The 15,471-nt window shown below is 40.4% G+C and overlaps 1 protein-coding gene across 2 annotated transcripts in view; it reads right to left on the bottom strand.

Annotated features, from left to right (window-relative positions):
- Positions 1-15,471, bottom strand: part of GLIS3 (GLIS family zinc finger 3) — a 486,424-nt gene that overhangs the window by 25,497 nt on the left and 445,456 nt on the right. For both annotated transcript variants that reach the window (XM_077148286.1, XM_077148285.1), the window contains one exon: positions 7,561-7,730. In XM_077148286.1, coding sequence (XP_077004401.1) covers positions 7,561-7,730 — 170 coding nt within the window. The remainder of the gene's footprint in view (positions 1-7,560; positions 7,731-15,471) is intronic.

Genomic DNA, 15,471 nt, shown 5'->3' with positions numbered 1-15,471 from the left:
AACAGTTTGCTTTCAACTGGCAAGGCAAGCAGTATACTTCCACTCTCCTACCTCAAAGTATATCAACTTTCCAGTCCTATGCCATAATCTAGTCCTCAAGGACCTAGATCAGCTTTCCCTTCCACAAGAAATCACACTGGTCCATTACATTGATGACATTATGCTGACTAGACCTAATAAGTGAGATGTAGCAACTACTTTAGACTTACTGGTAAGGCATTTGTGTGTCAGAGGGTAGGAGATAGATACAAAAATAATTCAAGGGCCTTCCACCTCAGTGATATCTTTAGACTTTCAATGGTGTGGGGTATGTCAGGATATCCCTTCAAAAGTAAAGGATAAGCTACTGCATCTGGCCCCTCCTACAATCCCCAAAGAGGTACAACGCCTACTTGGTCTCTGAATTTTTGAGGCAATATATACCTCATTTAGGTGTCTTACCCTAGCTCATTTACTGAGTGACCTGAAATGCTAGTTTTGAGTGGGGACCAGTACAAGAGGAGGCTCTGCTGTGCAAGCTGCTCTACCATTGAGGCCATATAATCCAGCAGCTCCAGTGGTTCAGCACCAATAGCAAAGAGAGGTGCTGCCTGGAGCCACTGGCAGGCCCCTATAGGAGAATGATCATGTAAACCTTACGATTTTGGAACAAAGCCCAACTATTCTCTGCAGATAACTACTTTCCTTTTGAGAAACAGCTTTTGGCCTGCTATTGGACCTTAGTAGAGACTGAATGCTTAACCCTGGGCCACCAAGTTACATGAGACCTGAGTTGTCTATCATGAGCTGGGTGCTGTCTGACCCACAAGCCATAAAGTTGGGTGTGCACAGCAGTACTCCATTATAAAATGCAAATGGTGTATATGAGATAGGGCTCAAGAAGGTCCTAAAAGCACAGGAAAGTTACATGAGGAAGTGGCCCAAATGCCTATGACCCTATTCATGCCATATTACCTTCTCCTTCCCAGCCCAGAGCTATGGCCTCTTGGGGAGTTCCTTACAATCAGTTGACTGAGGAAGAGAAAACTTGCACCTGGTTTACAAACAGTTCTGCACAATATGCAGGTACCACCCAAAAGTGGACAACTGTAGTACTCCAGCCCCTACCTGGGATGTCCCTTTAGGACAGTGATGAGTGCAAATCCTCCCAGTGGGTAGAAATTTGAGCAGTGCACCTGACTGTCCATTTGACTTGGAAGAAGAACTGGCTGAGGTGTGTTTGTATACTGAGTCATGGGCTGTTGCTAATGGTTTGACTGGATGGTCAGGGACTTGGAAGGAGCATGACTAGAATACTGGTGAGAAAGAAGTCTGGGGGAAAGGAATGTGGATAAACCTTTTTGAATGGGTGAAAAATATGAAGATATCTATGTGCCATGAAAGGCTCACTAGAGGGTGACTTCTGCAGAAGAGAATTTTAATAATCAAGTTGATAGGATGAGCCGTTCAGTGTATATCAGTCACCCTCTTTCTTCAACCACTCTTGTCATCGCCCAATAACTCATGAATAAGTGGCCATGGTGGTAGGAATGGAGGTTATACATGGGCTCAGCAACATGGACCTCTACTTATCAAAACTGGCCAGACTACAGCCACTGCTGGGTGTCAATCTGGCTACAGCCACTGTTGAGTGACCAATACCCAGTCCCTGACATGGTACCTGGTTGTCATCCCCCAAGATAATAAGCCTTCCACCTGGTTGCAGGTTTATATTATATTGGACCACTTCTATCATGGAAAGGGCAGTGTTTTGTTTTAACTAGAATAGACACATACTCTGATATGGGCTTGCCCTTCCAGCATGCAAAGCTTTTACTATCCATGGACTTACAGAATGCCATATCCACCATCATGGTATTCAACACAGCATTGCTTCTGATCAAGGAATCTACTTCATAGCAAATGAAATGCAGGAATGGGCACATGCTCATAGAATTTACTACTCTTACCATGTTCCTCTTCATCCTGAAGCAGCTGATAGATAGAAAAGTGGAATGGCCTTTTGTAGACTAAAATTACAGTGCTAACCGGTGGCAATACCAGAGCTGGGGTAATATTCTCTAGGAGGCTATATATGCTCTAAATCAGCATTCTTACTGTGATACTCTGTCTCCCATAGCCAGGATTCATGAGTCCAGGAATTCAGGGGTAGAAATGGGAGTGGCAACACTATTCATTACCCCTGATGACCCACTAGGAAAATGTTTGCTTCCTTTCCCCATGACCTTAAGTTCTGCTAATCTCCAAAAGGAGGATAGCTTCCAACAGGAGACACAACAGTCATTCCACTGAACTGGAAGTTAAGACTGCCACCTGGCTTCATGCACTTGAACCAGAAAGTAAAGAAGGCAATTACTTGAATGATCGGTGTGACTGATCCTGATTATCAAGGGGAAGTAGAAATGTTACAACACAATGAAAGTAAAGAAGAATTTGCCTGAAATATAGGAGATTCTTTAGGGCAACTCTTAGTACTATCATGCCTTGTGATTCAAGTCAATGGAAAATTCAACAATCCCAGCAGACTACTAGCGGCCTGATGCTGCAGGAATGTAGATTTGGATCACCTGACCAGGCAAAGAACAAGGACCACCTGAAGTGTTTGCTGAGGGAAGAGGGAATATGGAATGGGTAGTGCAAGAAATTAATTATAAACATGAGCTATGCTCACATGACCAGTTGCAGAATGAGGACTACAATTGTTATGAGTATTTCTTCCTTGTTTTGTTATGAATTATGTTCATATATATATATATATATATGAACATATATATATATATATATATACATATAGCGAATATCTTTCTTTTCTTCCCTATCTTATCCCTTTGTCATAAGTTCAACTAACTTTTTTTTGTAGTATTTAAGTTACAGGATATCAAGTTTATTACCCTAGAACTTGCATCTACTTCTGGGGAAAGGGTTAGTATGTTTCCAGTTTTATGCAGAGCAGTTGAATGGTGTTAGGTGAAAAGTATGACTGTTATTGTTTTCATTTAGAGATTAAGTTGGTTATGAGTTTCATGTTGGTTATGAGTGCCATGTCGAAGAAGATAATGAGCCCCATCTGCAATACCAAAGCCCCTTTGCGTTCTAACCTTTCACAACTCTAATGTTAAAACATCTACATGCAAGTACATTTTCTCTCTGAAAACTATAAATACCTATTTATCTGGTATGTCACTGACTTAGAAACTTATTGATTAAGAATGTGGCTTGGAAATCTTGACCTTTTCTTAAAGGTGCCTGTGTTATTCTGCCAAGGCAGATATACCTATTTGTTTCATATTTTGTATGTCTCAGTTTCCATCTCTAAAAATACAATGTTGGCATTTCTTCCTGACCTCTACCTACTGCAAGGAGTATAGAAAGGACGAGGGTGATGATGCTTGCTAAAGCTATGAATATCTTGAAAGAGAACAAACATTTGCTGTACTTATCATGTTAGCAGCCGTGACACTGCTTGGGGTTAAAAAATCTAGTTTTATTAGAGGATGAAGTTACCTGTTACCAGGATACTGTACAACTCCATCCAGCAAATTAGTCCAACGGAAACTGAAAGTCATGGACAACAAATGCAACTCATTAAGAAGGTCTCTGCTCTACTCCCTCCCAGCAATGTATTACCTACTTGTTAAATATTATATAAATTTGGTCTGTAACCTAAAGAGCAGTAGAAGAGAAATATTGTGTCCCAGAAAATTTCAGAAAAACATTTTAGGAAAAATGTTTGGAGGAGTGAGTAAGGCCGCACCTGGATTCTGCACGTGCATCTTAATTCCTAGCAGTGGTCTAGTGGCTAATGAAAGGTGGATGGAGCACTCTCTCCACAAGTTCATTCCAGGAGCCACGTGTGTGTCTGCTAGGAAAAGTTATGATTTTCCAACTTCTGAGGCTATATATCCTGGTCTTTTCCAGAAAAACTTACCGTATAAATAAATCTATTTCTTTAAAAAAATTTTTTTGTATGTTGTATGGCAGGGTCACATTTCATTCTTTTTGCAGGTGCGTATCCCATTATTGCAGCACCATTTGATGATTATTTTTTGTTTGTTTGTTTTTGTTGGTTTCTTTGGGAACTGCATGGGCCAGGAATCGAAACTGGGTCTCCTGCATGGCAGGCGAGGATTCTATCACTGAACTACCCTCGCACCCCATCCTTGCACCCACTATTTCTTTTTTTTTTTCGCATGGGCAGGCACCGGGAATGAAACCTGGGTCTCTGGCATTGAACCCAGGTCTCTGGCATGGCAGGCGAGAATTCTGCCAGTGAGTTACAGTCGCACTGCCCCCCCCCCCCCCTATTTCTTTTTAAGTCACCTATTAACAGGTTTCTCATTGGCCTTGAGGATTTTTAAATAATTAAAAAGTGAAAGTATCAAAAAAAAATCCCAACAACTTCAAATTGACTAGATATTCATAATTCAACTATAAAAGAGAACTGTGGAAGTTTTTTGCCAAGAGGCAGGGCAAAATGATAAGGTAGATCCTATTTTCAGGGTCCTCTTGTCTAATTATTCGATTGTTGAATGAGCGAGTGTCAATCTCTTATTGAGCAAATATTTACTAAATGTCTATTTTGCAACAAGTATTATGCTTGCCCTAGGGCTCCAAACATTATCCCTATTCTCAATGAGTCTAACAAAATAAAGAAAGACAGTAGAAGGAAGAAATCAAGTAATTAAACTCTTACTCTATGCCAGGTGTTTTTCTTATTGGGTCCTCATATATGAAACATAAGAGCAGGCAGGTAAGAATGTTCTCCACATAAACATGAACTAGGCTCAGTAATTTTTCCAGAGTCACACAGTTCACAGCAGACTGGTATCTGCATTCACACTGATCTAATTCCAAAAATGCTTTTAAAAAATAAAAGGCATAGAAAAGAAGAAATTATCCATTTTTCTACCACTCTGATTTTTAAAAATCTGCTAATAATGTGGGAGAGTTATGCCCAATTCTTTTCTACACATAGGCTCATTTTTAAATTAAATTTTTTTCAACATTGTAATCAAAGTTTGTTTTACTACATTTCATTGAAACTATCACTGCAATGACTATGAAATGCTCTTTTATTTTATTTCCCACCAGAAAGTAAAATCACTACCAAGTATAAGATGCCACTGACTGTGAGGCATGTCCAGACTTCAGAAATGTCAAAATGTGAAGAAGAACAAACAAATGTGCAATTTAGAACCAAAGACCTCTTTCGTATTCCACACCGCCCATGCTCTGACCTTCCACCTCCTGCTTGGAGGAGCTGAGGATGGTTTCACAGGTCACCTGGTTCACCCCTACATCAGGTGAGCTCCTCCACTGGGTGGGGAGGTCCCCAGAAGGGAGAATGCTCTGTTTGCCTTCCTTAGGCATGCAGGGCCTTCCATATCATGAGCATTCAAGAAATATTTGTTGGTAGAGTAAATAAATAATGAAAGCTTAAGAAGCAATTATTCACCAGACTAGAGAAGGTAAAAATTACCACCAGCCCAGAGAATGGTGGAAGTCCATGTTTTGAGAGAAAATGTGGGTGTACTGGTTTGAGATTGTTATTTATCCCAGGAAAGCCATAATTTCTGAAGCCTGATTCAATATTGCAGGGTGAGAACTTTTGATCAGATTGTTTCCATGGAGATGACCCGTCCAATTTTGGCCGTGGCCTTTTGATTAGATGGAGATGGGTCTCTGTCCATTCAAGATGGGTCTTAATTAGTTTACTAGGGTCCTTTAATAGGGGGAACATTTTGCAGTGGCTTAGAGCCGACACAGATGCAGACAGTTGGAGCAATTTGGAGTGCTGACAGAGAATCCAGACTCTTAGACAGAGATGTTTGGAGATGCAGAGCCCAGCAGAAGTCACCATATGCCTTCCTATGAGATGCTAAGCAAGCTAGAATCAAGAATTTTGCCTTGGAGGAACCAAGTGAAGGTCCACAGATGCTTAGAGAGGAAACCACCGGAATCAAAAGCTCAAAGCAGTGGAATTGGGAATAAGAACCAGCAGACACCAGCCACATGCCTTCCCATGTGACAGACATCATTTTTCTTGAGTCATGGTATCTTTCTCTGGATGCCTTAGCTTGTACATTTTTGCAACCTTAGAACTGCAAACTTGTAACTTAATAAATTCTCTTTTTAAAAGCTGTTCTGTTTCTGGTATATTGTATTCTGGCAGCTTTAGCAAACTCAAACAGGGCATTTGTGTGACTACACTGAAGATGCAGGGAGAAGGAGAGGGGAGAAGGTGCACAGGAGATGGATGGAACTTTGAGCAGGCAGTGGCAATGCTCCTTGAGGTCTTCCCCCTCTTACAATCTGCCACTGCTTTACCTGCCTCCTCTTGGGCTGTCCAGACCCCTACTTAGATATCATCTAAGATATCACCCAGGCCTAGCTCCCTGGTACTGCCTGACTCTGCCATCTTGGGAAATTATTCCTACTTATTCACAATTTGGTTTGCATTTTGACTGACAGTAGTTTTGGAGACACCATCCACTAATTTCAAGTAATAAGTCACAGGGAGCAAATTCAGGAATCAGCAAGAGGCTGAGAGAGGACAGTCATACTTCTCAGACAAAGCTAAAACATTCCATCTTAATGGACAATATCCCTCCTGCTTATATACAAGGTCTGTCTGCCCTCATGAATTAAATGGCTATCTGTAGTTTCAGTCCGTATGATTTGGCAATCCGACTTAATATGGATGTTCACTAAGATATTTGCCTGAAGCAGAAAAAAACTTGGTTGAAGAGTATTAATAAAGAAAAGGAAATCAAGCCAGACTTAGGTTTCCACGCATATTCTGAATTAAACACCAGGACATCTGCACATTTTGAAAACCATTGTGATTTCTCCTGCCTCCCTTACTTCTTTCACTGCCTCCCTCTACTTAACAAATACCCTCTAAGGGCTGTGCAAGTTTTCTGAGAGATACGATGATGGATAAGAGCATTCTGATCTCAGAAAGAGACTTATAGAAAAATAGCGAAGATAAGTTTTACTCCCAGATACATATATTATGAAGTAGAGTAGATCAGTAAGTCCCATCAGAGAGATAAAGGTGAAATACAATCAGACTTAAGAGCCAGGCGTGATTATGTCCAACTTTGGGGATCAGGGAAGCCTTCACAGAGGAGATGTTATTTCATCTAGGTCTTGAATGATGGAGAAGATTGGGGCTTATAGCAATGGAAGCAAAGGAATATGAGAGGAGAGGCAGGAGTGGGCGAGAGGATGCCTGATGTTCCTTTTTACATGCTGTTTATTGTTTAGGAAATAAGATGATGCTGCTAAGGCCTGTCCATGAGGTGTCAGGGCGCTGGGTCAACAAATGGATCATTGCCCTGGGCATCACAGATCCTTCTGTTTACAATCAAAGCCAGGAAAATACTACAGGAGCTCACGCCTATTAAGTGTGAAATTTTAGCAGAAAGGCATAAAATTCCAAGTCCGGTGTGTAAGGGAACATCTGAAATCCACAATTGGTAACTAAGGCACCTGCTTTAAAACAACAGCACAACATCACTTTTTTAAAACTCAAGGGATTGCCAGTTACTCACTTACCGTGGACGTGGATACCATTTGGCTGAAAAGAGTTCGTTTCTGGCTGATAGGACTTCAGGTGTGATCCTGGTGGCTGCTGGATGTGAGGAGGCTGTGTTCTCTGCATTATTGAAGGGGCTGGAGCTCTCCGGGGGCTGATGTGGTGAGGAGAAGGAGCAGAAGGCGCAAACCTGAGAAAACAATTATAAAAGGAAACATAAGGGACATAAAATAGCAGGTACAAAGACAAATCCTTCAAAGCTAACGTCCCATTTGGGCTATAAAAGGGTCTGATAATAAGTGTTTAAAAAATAAATCTTTGGCAGTTTCCCATTTTTAACCGCTCACATCTCAATTGAGATACTGAGTGGGGGAAAAGACCAGCAAAGGGAAAACATAGTCACAGTATGAGTTCGTCAAAACTTCCTAAGTTGTATTTCAAATACTCTGGATCTGGAGAAATTCGAAGCACATTTGCCAGGCACTTTTCCTGCTAATTTTTAAATCTGTTTGCATTTTAGGGGGAATTTGATCAGTATGTTTCTGATTCATTTACACTTAGCTCATAAACATTTTGTTTTGTACGACATATCTGATGCCCAAGAAGCGTTACAAGACTTTATTATGAGCCCCTCTAATCTGATTCTCTTTAAACAATGCATTTTTTCTTTGGCCAAGAATAAATTAACTTAAACCTCAAAGGTCAAGTGTGGTTTGAAACCCAGAACCCAAGAGATCTGAGTGGGTTCTGTCCTTGGCAAAGAACATTCCCGAGGGTGTAGCAGAGCCATGACGCAAGGCGCAATCATCTTTGCAGTCACATGTGCCAGTTACAATAAGAATATTGGCGGTTTCTGAGGCAGTCACCCTGGTGTTTAATTAAGGTGACATCGAGTAAGCTGGGATAGGACCTGGATGACTGTGCAGTGATCTTAGCATTAGGAAGGAGAAGCGACAGGATTTGACTCACTAAGTTTATAACGAGAGTGACAACTTTCTAACATTAAAGGGAAGGTGGATTTGTGAGAACAGTGTTGGACAACGTCCACAGCATATCAGAGTGATGCTCAATTTGCCACTGGAGGGGGGGCAAGTGGGCGCTGGGGAAAGTGTGGTGGAAAAAGGAGCAAAGAGTCCATTGGGGCAGTGAAATGAATCAGCAAAATAAATGTGGGGAAAATGACTTTAGTAATGAATTGTTTAGTCTCCCCCAGAAAAGGCCCATCAAGTTGAACGCTTTCAACCGGCTGTTCCTCACCCTCAGGAGAAAGACAGGCTTTGTTCTGCTCTCACACATTTAGGTCACCATGGGGTTACATCACTTATTTCATGGGAACAAGTTACTTCACTCTGCTCGGCTTGTCTTTGGTCAGGCCTTCGATGCTTAATAGGGAGGATGAACCAGTTAAGTTTATAAAGTAATTAGAAATATTCTGAACCAGTATATTTAATAAGGTTGAGATGCTAAGATTTTTATTGCAGCAGTAAGAAGCCATGGGACAAAATCCCATGTTCTTTCTGCTTTTTTCTTGCTGAGGTATGATGGGGCTACGTAAGAAGGTGATATAGGAAACAAGAAGGGAGCACTGGGACTAGTTCACCTCTAGAGAAAAGAAGCTAGGGGAGGCTTAAACAAATCAGCTGAACTGGGATGCCTGCCCAATCAAGAGTTTACATCTCCATTCTCCTGAAAGAGAATAGCAGCTGAATGTCCTGCACCAGGACGAACACTTTTTTCCAAGGAGATCATCTTAATAACTGGAGTTATCCTGAAAAGATGTGCTGAATGGCTTTAAGAGAGAACACAGAAAACAAATCCTGGCACTGCCCTGAGAGGATCTAGTAAAACTCATAAGCCAGCATTCCTCATATGGAGGCTATTTTCTTTGGGAACATGTCCTTACACATGCCTCACAAGCTGCTCTGAGGTTGTGCACAAGGGACGAGCAGTCATGGGATTAGAGACTGCAGGGCTAGAAGGAGTCAGCACTACCGCCCAGTACCGGAATCCCGGGCGGGATGCCTGGTCCTTAAAGATCCCCAGGGGTGGAGGGAGGATTTGAATTGGGATGTGATGTATGTCAGCACTAAACAGCCATCGTTGGCTTCTCCACTGTGCTTTTTTGGGCAAAGGAGCAAGGTCTTTGGACTGGCTCCCAATTCTACTTCCCCCTTTGGGAATAAAAGAAGAAAAATGCTCTAGATAGTTTTATGGTCTTTTCTTTCTGGTAGTTCTGCCACTTTTTCATTCTGCTGATGATGAGAGATGTGAGGATGGGGCTAGTTGGCAGTATTTAGGAAGTATCACCTCCCTAAATATAATATTTATATATTATATATTATAATCGGTATAATCGGTTTGATGAGTATACATTCCATTCCCACCTCACCCTCCTCTACCCCTGCCCAATAAGGCCAGCTCATCAATAAAGGTTTGATTAACAAAGACTAGAAAAGGGGGATGGGGAAGGGGCAGGAGGTAAAGACTCTTATCAATATAAAATGATATACTTTCATAATTTTGGATGATATGGCTATAAGATGAATTGTGCTTTTTAGCTATAAAAAAGGGGAGGACTAAACCAACTAAAAAAGAACAGTATTCATTTGAGCATTTTATTAGTCATCTATAATATAGAGTCTACACAATTATGTGCTAATTACAAATCATTCATATCTATTCATTCAAGCAAGTCCCAAACCCTGGGTGTTCTCATGCCTACCAAATATTACTTCGTGTAATAGCAACGTTGAGAAAAAAAAAACAAACGTGGTAGCTTTTAGTACTGCTTAGTTCAGGGTCCTGGGAGGAGAAAATAATACTCATTAAGCTTTCAACTGACCCTACATTTTGTTTTTGCTAATTCAGAGTGGATTTTTCTCTATTTTATTCAAATAAATGAGACTATATGGCATAAAGTTAATATGATTCCAAAATACAGTGTCACCCATATGAAGTATGAATAAAGACTTAAATATAAACTATTCTAAGTGAAATAAAGGGACATCTTAATGTAACCTTGATTGGGGAAGAAAGAAATTAGTACAATTTTAATTTTAGCATGTACAGAGAAAAGCTGAAAAACAACAAGAAGTGATCGCAGTTAGCAGACAATTGGTAGGAACAAAGAAATAAAAAAGAATTCAGAACTAAGAATTCCAGTGAAGAAATGAATATATAAATGTGATGGATTTTCATATATATATGATTGTATATACAATCAATTTTGTTACTCTTGAAAACACTACATGGTATTTTATTGGAATGTCTCTCAAAACTCCCTATTAATTTAAATTTTATTTTTATAAATGTGATTATTTGTTAACCAGCTCACAGTACAGCAGAAGTAACAAACTGAAATATGGAGTGAAGAGGTGAGGAAGGAGGGGAGAAGGTGGAAGAGGAGCCTACTGTTAGAGGTAAGGCTTCTGGGAGCATCCACAAATAATCAGTGACAACTCACAGAGTGATGCCAGAACAGCTATTTAAAAAGCCAGAAGAACTTAAGAAACTGAGTAGTTTCAGCCCATTTTGTGCAGAAACAACAACAAAAACATGCATTGTTACATATACCATGTTAAACTTATACACTTAAACAGAAGCTCACTACACAAACCATGAACCATTCTGATTACTGCTGAAGCTGGGTTGGAGTCCTCAGAAGCCCATCTCCTAAGTGTTCCTACCTACTCTACAATCCTGTTCTTCACAACACATACACACACACACACCAAAATGAACACAGTCTGAATACACACAAAAAATTAAAGATTTTTTTTTAGAATCAAAAGAAAGTGGTTTAAAAACTTTTGATGCTGAGGGTAAGTTGCAGTTATTTAAAAACGTCTCTCCTATAGAATATTTCCTTCCCCAATTACATTAGGACAGGATGACATTCTAATTCATTCTTAGTGACAGCACAAGAGCCAAAAGAGAACACTACTGAAATCTTTCCTAGGTCCGACGCTGTCTCCCAGCTGATGATCTGTAGCTGACATTTCACAGATTTCAGTCAACAGAGTTTAACAATCTCTTCTTTGGCCTTTTATAGTTATTTAGAACAAAAGATGATTGTTACGTAAATATGCACAGCACAGACTAGGAAAAAGAAATCACTGCTTACCAGAAACAGATTGCACGAAAGCAAACCAGAGAACTGAGTCAACCACTTCCATTCACTTAGTGGAGTTTGTATAACCTTAGTATGAGCAAAGATTTGCCAAAAGAAAAAGTTAAAAAAAAAAAAAAAAAAGAAGTGGGAAACAGGTTTCAAGGACTGGTAAAAAGTCACTGCAAAAAAAAAAGAAAAATTAAAAAGGTCCCTGCAATTATTTATCTCTACACACCTTAGAAAAATTTGGTTATTTGGGGACATTTCCTTGGCCATGCTCCATCCTTCTGTCCCCTCCCCTCTTCTCTCACCCTCTGTTATTACTGAGCTTCCAACCTTGAAGGGAAGTGGGTCATAATCACAGGGCACATCTTTCTTCTAAATGCAGTACTTGTTCTTCGATTGTTTCACAGAACCGTGGTCCCAAGACCTGGTTCAGAACTGGTGAGACTCACATGCAGAAAAACCAAGAATAGGTGGAAACTGAGATGGATGGTCATAGATGGTTGGTCTAAAAGTTAGACCCACTTGGGAATGGATCTTGGCTCTGACCCTTACTAGTTGGATAATTTTATGTAAATTCCCAAACTTCTCTCAGCCTCAATTTCTTCAGCTGCATAATAAAGATAATCTTGACTCTCACTTGGGATTGTAGTGTGAAATATATTCACTTATTTATTCAAAAGACATTTATAAGCACTAGGGATAGAACAGCAAATGACACCAACCCTGTCTTTGTGTCACCTAAATTTTATTGAGGGGAGGCAGGTAACGAATACATTTAAATAAGCGAACTGTAGACTGGGCTAGAGGTGATGAGTGCTATGGAGGGAAATAAACAATGGAAGGGGGATGGGGTGGGAGTGCACTGTGGCCAACTGTGAATAGAATGTTCAAGGATATCAAAGTACTTAAGATAAAGAATGTGTGGCACTTCTTGGGTCATCAATATATGCTCATTGAATGACTTATCTAAATATAACATATATACAAGGCATCCCTGAAATTTTTATGTACCCAGGGCTTGAGAGCAATATAGGATTGTGATGTCAGCTCTAAAATAAAACAACGATGATGTTTTTAAACTAAAAAAAATCTTAGGACTCTTTTTTTTTTTTTTTTTTTAACATGGGCAGGCACCGGGAACCGAACCCAGGTCCTCGGGCATGGCAGGCAAGCATTCTTACCTGCTGAGCCACCGTGGCCCACCCAGGACTCCTTTTTTCCCATGACTCTTCTGATACAGAACTAAGAGTCAAAGAAAATGAGGCATTTACTACTCGTCAGGCTAATGTTCTTGTTCTAAGAGCTGTTAGCTGCGGTTTTGTGTAAGAGTCTCATTTTTTTGGTACTGGGTTTCCCAACAGGGTTTCCTGTAATTCACAAACATTCATACTATCATAGAAGGTTCCAGCTTGGAGGGTAATGGAGTGCCACCTTATTTGGAAGAAAAAAGGGAGGCCTAGAGGGGTGAAATGATTTACCCAAAGTCACACAGCTAGTTCTCCAGACATCCTTTATCCCAATAAGGTAAACTCTGCTCTGATAGAGATGCAATGCATGGCAGAGAGGTAGGGCAAGGAAGGAATGAAAGAGGACTCTTAAAGGCATCTGAGATTTTGGTCCTCATTATGAGGTGGTGGGGATGGAGGAACCAGCAATTGACCACCAATAAGAAATCTGGTAATGCAAGATATTGTCCAGTTGATTTGGTGAACTTGCTCAAGCCTGAACCAGGGGTCCTTCATGCCCAAGCTGGGCTTACACCTTTAGTTAACTCCATTCAGGGTGGGGAGCTCTTTTCCTGTCTCTACGCTCAAAGCATTTCTGTCAACTTGCAATTTTATTTCTCCAAACAAAACTTATTAATGGGCCATTAGATATGAGATAACAGCTCATATCATAAATATTTCTTACCTTTCTTCATTTGTGCCCTATATGTAAGCAAATCTATCAAGCAATGTGGGATTGCGTGTTTGAGCACTGCTTTGAAAAGATTAACTAGGTTAAATGTTGGCTGATATGTGCTTTTTGGGTAATTTTCTTCCCCCCTTCCCCTTTCTTCCACATAGCTACAGACCTCCCAAAGAAGGATAAAATGCATTAGAACAGCTTGTTTCATTGTATTCACACACAAAATATTATTGATTTGCTGCCAGGGAATAGAATTAAGGGATACAAACTGGTCTGTGGTGGATTTGGGAAGGTGTTTTTATTCCCCCAAAGAATTGAAGGGTATCATCCACGGTGGTTTTAAAATTCATCTGTGAAAACTAATCAATGAAAAATGGCCTTAGCACTCGGCCAACTGCAGAGGGAGAAAAAAGGAATTCTTTTCAAAATCTGAAAAGAAAAAGCACAGTTTTAAGGATTTCACATCTGATTTAACATCAAAAAAACAAAACAAAAAAAAACCCCAATGATAATACCCAACTTTGTATAGCCAGACAGCGCTCCATTTCAGTAGACTTCAGTGGTCTTTATAACGATTTATGAATCACTTCATGAATTCCTGGCTGACGCATCTGGGTGACTATAGTATCTACTTATACTTCCCTTCTGTCTCACAAAAGAGACATTTGGACTCGGTCCAATCCAGATTTGTCCCCGAATGAATCACAGCACGTTACTGGGGGAACTGCAAATTGAATTCTGCTTCTGAAACAATCAAAACCAGCTTTCAGGAATGAAGACACGGATGCTAGGAAGTGTGGGTAATTGCAATATTCTCCTCACAGGCAGACCCAAGCATGCCAAGAACTATATGTTCATCTTGGAACTCTGTCCCAAACTAGTCAAAAAGCTGAATCCATCCCCTGGAGTGGTTTAGTGTCCTTTCTTCTTACCAGAGGTTGGGCCAGTATTAACTGCAAATAATTCATCTGGGAGAACAAGACCAGGATTCAAAAAATGATTGCCCATGCCTCCATAATTTATGATAAAATGAGAGCTGTGAAGTTGGCTGCATATGAAACGATCACCAAGGGTTTTTAAAGACACAAATATATATTATAATGAGTGTGTGTTTGTGGGAAAGAGCAGGGACAAAGTTTTCTGGAGGAAAGTTTCTCTGCTTGGGCACAGAGAGCAAGTAGTATGTCAAGAAAAGAACATAATTAATGATGAACACATAGAAGTATAATTTTTTCCTGGTAAATGCTGAAATAGAGCCCAGGGCACCATGATATTTCCCCCCTATGGAAAGGAAAAGAGAGCAGGAGAGGAGATCTAGGGTATGTCAGAGAAATGAATTATGCAGGGCACATTGTAACCAAGAGCAGAAGTTTTCTGGGATTTCTAGATTGCAGAATTGGCAGTGACTGAGTTGTTTGTCTATTTCAGATGAATCGGGAGAGGGAAGAAAAGCCTGACTCTGCCAACATCTCTTTTAAAAAGGCACCAACCAGAAGAATACATATCCAGAATGGCCCTAAACATTTGATACAAAAAATTCTGCTATGATATCATCACTTGGGCCTCTCTGTGTAGGTCAGATCCAGGGGATTAACTCATGGTCCCACGGCAAACGGAAGAACTTTTCTCATGTTCAATGTGGTCCTAGGCATAGGGTTCAATCTTCTTTGTATTAGAATGCATTAGAAGAGATAATTCATTTCAGAGATAATGAGAATGCCATTGAAATCAGAGGGGAAAACACGTCAGTTTGTCTAGACATGAGAAAAGAGGTATGGGTAGGTCAAAAATGGCCTATCCCAAACTTTTCTAACGGTCTCAAACAGCAGACATGAGTCTTTTGAAGACACTAGGGCTAAGAACTTTTAGAACCAACTTCAAATGCAGTACTCCTGCCAAGTATGGT

Source organism: Tamandua tetradactyla, chromosome 2 (assembly GCF_023851605.1).
Source record: "Tamandua tetradactyla isolate mTamTet1 chromosome 2, mTamTet1.pri, whole genome shotgun sequence".
NCBI classification, from domain to species: Eukaryota; Metazoa; Chordata; class Mammalia; order Pilosa; family Myrmecophagidae; genus Tamandua; species Tamandua tetradactyla.
This window is presented reverse-complemented; position numbering and strand designations above follow the sequence as displayed.